Source organism: Protobothrops mucrosquamatus, unplaced genomic scaffold (assembly GCF_001527695.2).
Source record: "Protobothrops mucrosquamatus isolate PMUCROS unplaced genomic scaffold, P.Mucros_1.0 scaffold12133, whole genome shotgun sequence".
NCBI lineage: Eukaryota > Metazoa > Chordata > Lepidosauria > Squamata > Viperidae > Protobothrops > Protobothrops mucrosquamatus.
This window is the reverse complement of record NW_015397911.1, coordinates 3,506-7,178: the sequence shown is the minus strand read 5'-3', so window position 1 is coordinate 7,178 and position 3,673 is coordinate 3,506. Positions and strand designations below refer to the sequence as shown.

General features: G+C 32.6%; 1 protein-coding gene across 1 annotated transcript in view; it reads right to left on the bottom strand.

The window, feature by feature from the left end:
- Positions 1 to 469: 469 nt before the first annotated feature.
- Positions 470 to 3,673, bottom strand: part of LOC107301386 (LEM domain-containing protein 2-like) — a gene marked incomplete at both ends in the record, with an annotated part of 6,487 nt that continues 3,283 nt past the window's right edge. The window contains one exon of the mRNA XM_015830619.2: positions 470 to 546. Within this exon, the coding sequence (XP_015686105.2) occupies positions 470 to 546 (77 nt within the window). The remainder of the gene's footprint in view (positions 547 to 3,673) is intronic.

Sequence of the window (3,673 nt, the reverse complement as noted above, 5' to 3'; positions counted from 1 at the left end):
AGTGATTTTATATAAATATAATATTTTTAACTATATATATTACTAAAAACTAAAAAATGGAAACAGAAATAGATAAATATTAGCTGCTCTAAAATATAGGAATTATTTGGCTTCTCAAGGGAAAAAGAAGAGCAAATATGGGCAGACACATTATTTAGGCTTTTCAAAGAAAGAAACTGAAAAGAAATGGCTTAGAGCAGGGGTCCCCAACCTCTGGTCCGTGGACTGGCACCGGGCTGCAGCATCTCAGAAACTGGGCCGCGTAAACAATCAAAGCCCTTCCATGGGATGCAGGCAGCAAACAAAACCTCTTTCCATAGAACCAGTCCCTGGTGCCCAAAAGGTTGGGGGGGGGGCGCTCTGGTTTAGGGGAAAACCACAGAAAACTGATGGGGGGGGGGAAGGTGGCACAATCAAATGAAAGCATTTCGTGACGATAACAAATACAATATATTCCAGTACTCCTTACCTCTATATAGTCCGTGGCCACACTAAATGGTATGCATTTACTTTCTAAATTCTCAGGATTGCCACACTCATAATTGCCTAGGAAAAAGGAAAAAAAGTTACCCAGATGGAAAGAACTCAGCTTTAGACAATTATGAAATCTGCTAAATAAAAGAAATCTGAGTCAAGAGTTTCCATTGCATCACTTGTATAATTGGTCAGAAATACATCTGTAGATCATATGCTTATGTATGTATGTTTGCATATACGTATGTATATATGGCCTAGCAAAATAAATTAATATTCTCATGTAAATCATCATCTAAGGAAATATTAGAGGAATGGAAAAATAAGTAATGCTTTCTGTAAAACACATGCTTTGAAAGAGAAGCCTAAAACAATAAAAATGTTTTTTACTTTTTTCCCCTTCCCAATTCCCTTTTCTTTCTATATTATGTACTTGAAGATTTTAATCTTAGAGAAGAGAGAAATGGAATTAAATTTGTTTTTTACCAAATCTTTGAAGCACCCTCTCTAATCATGCTTCTTTGGACATATTCCAAGTGTGCATAGGATTGCAACCTAGGGCAGCTAGGACATTTTTAAATACAGAAAAACACATTACCTAACAGTAATTTTCATTTTAAAAAGAAAACATTTACCAAGAAGACATTCAGTTCTACAATGCAGATTAGAAGGAACATAGACAGAGAAAAATGAATAAGCCTGAAAGAAAGGAATTATATGGGTTGTTACAATCAAAATTTATTCTAAGCAAAAAATTAAAAATCAAGACACGGTCTAGTAAGGGCTTTTGCAGATAACTTGGAGTTGGCCCTGGAAGATCTTTTAAGGGGAACTGAAATATTAATGTGCAAATTAAAAGAATTTGGTGCATTATCAGGTTTTATGATGAATAAACAAAAGATAAAGATGTTAACAAAAATGTGAAAGTACTGATCAAGCAGATGTATAGAATGGGTTTTAAGATTGATAAAAAGGTAAAATATCTGGGTATCATTATGATAAATATGAATTGTATATTATTTCAAAATAACTATGTTAAGACATGGAATGAAGTTAAAAAAAGATAAGTTAAGGTGGAATAAACTACAATTGTCATTGTTGGGGAGAATTTCTGTGAGAAAAATGAATGTCTTGTCTAGAAAGATATTTTGTTTCAGACAGTAACTGTTTTGACAATTGATATACTATAAAAACAGTGGCAGAAATATATAGTTAAATGCATGTGGGAGGGGAAAATTACAAGTTAACTGTAAAGTGTTACAAGATGCAAGGGAAAGAGGAGCATTAGATTTACCTGATTTGAAATTGTATTTTGCAGTTTGCCGTTTGATTTGGATAAAGAGTGGGTATTGCTGAGAAATAGAAGGCTTTTGTGCCTGGACATTTTAGAAGGACATGACCTGAGATCAGGGTGGTTAACAAGGTTAATGTGGATCTTAAAAATAATTATGTTAGAATATGGAATAGATATAAACACAGGTTATGCTCCTGTGTGGATCTCAGCACAAGAAGCAGAGAAATATAGGCAAATACAAATGGTTAACTTATCACAAGATACTAGAGCTTTAAATAAGGAAAAGAACTGTGGTTATATTAGCTAATGGTTCTCTTATTCACTATTACTAGAAAGATTTAAAGTAGATAAAATAATTTATGGTTTTGAACATTATAAGAATGAGTTTGAAACAAAACTGTGTACAAATTATTAGGAATTGTTAAAACGTGCAAACTTTTAGTGAAACTTGAAACAAGAATAGCAAGTGAAAGTATGTATGACCAAGCGGATTAAAGTCTTTGGTTATAATATAAAGATGGAACAATGGTAAAATATGTAGCTGAGAGGATTGAAATGTATACCAAATTATAATCCTAAAGGGAACATTTATAAAGTGACGTACAATTGATATATGTCACCAGAAAATTATCCAGAATATATGAAGGCATTTCACAATTATGCTAGAAATGTGAACTAGAAGGAACCCCAAAGGTGCTTTTTCAAGAGGCAACTGGACTTTCTTGTTTTTCTTTTTCTTTCTTTCGCTTCTCATCCAAGAAGCTTCTTCAGCTCTCAACAAGAAGGAACATTTCATATTGTTTGGTAGATGTGTAAAAAGCTAGAAAATTTTGGATTCAAATACACACAGTTTCAGAAGATTTGAAAGATTAATATACAATTGAGACCAGAGGTTTTTCTTTTGGGATTGAGAAACAGTTGGAAAAACTTATGGAACTTTGTTTTTGTACATAACTGTAGTAATATTATTGTACGTACATAAATAAAAAGATTCAGCACTACCCACAAAGGAGGAATAGTTGGTGAAGATGATGAATCTTGCTAGGATGGCTAAATTAACTTCTTTGATCAGAGAAAAGACAATATCTACGTTTACTGCTGGATGAAAACTCTTTATTGACTTTTTAGGTGAAACTGAAAAAAATGAACTTATGATTTTGATGATTATATAAAAAACAGAGTATTAAAAATGTTATGTTGTAACCACAGAGTAAGAGATAAATTTATAACTATATTTATAATTGCTGTAAAGAAGGTCAGAAGCTACTTTGTATCATTTTCTTTTCCATTGTTCTTTTCTTGCACTTTTAGTTTTCTTTTTCTCTTTTTTAAATTTCATATTAGTTTTTATTGTATGTATAAAAAGATAACCGTGTGAAAAATGACACTAAATGGTGAGACATTCAGAAAGGATAAAAGGAAGTACTTTTCTACCTAGCACATAATTAAATATTAGCCAAGGCTGCCATCTTGGGTAGCTTTAACCTGGGATTCAAAAAATCATGGGTATCATTGATTCTAAGTCAGAATAGCTCTTTATTATTTTTAGCACTCCAAGCAGTATGTCTTTTAATTCCAATTAATCCAAGCAAATGTGGAGATCCGGTTGCATTATGTCCTGTATTCTAGTAGATATACAGATAATCATTATAGAAACAGTGCTGCCTTAATCGATCATGCCTTATATTCACCACATATAAAATTGTATTTATATTTAATCTGAAAATATCCCAGTTGATAGAAATAATCATTTTCATACTCTGACTGATCAGAACTTACCAGCTTGAATTGCAAGATAGTCGTACAACTCATACAATATGGTTGTTGTAATTTCTTCTTGTTTTTCCTGACAGTACTGAAAAAGGAGGAGGAGGAGGAGGAGGAGGAGGAGGAGGAGGAGGAGGA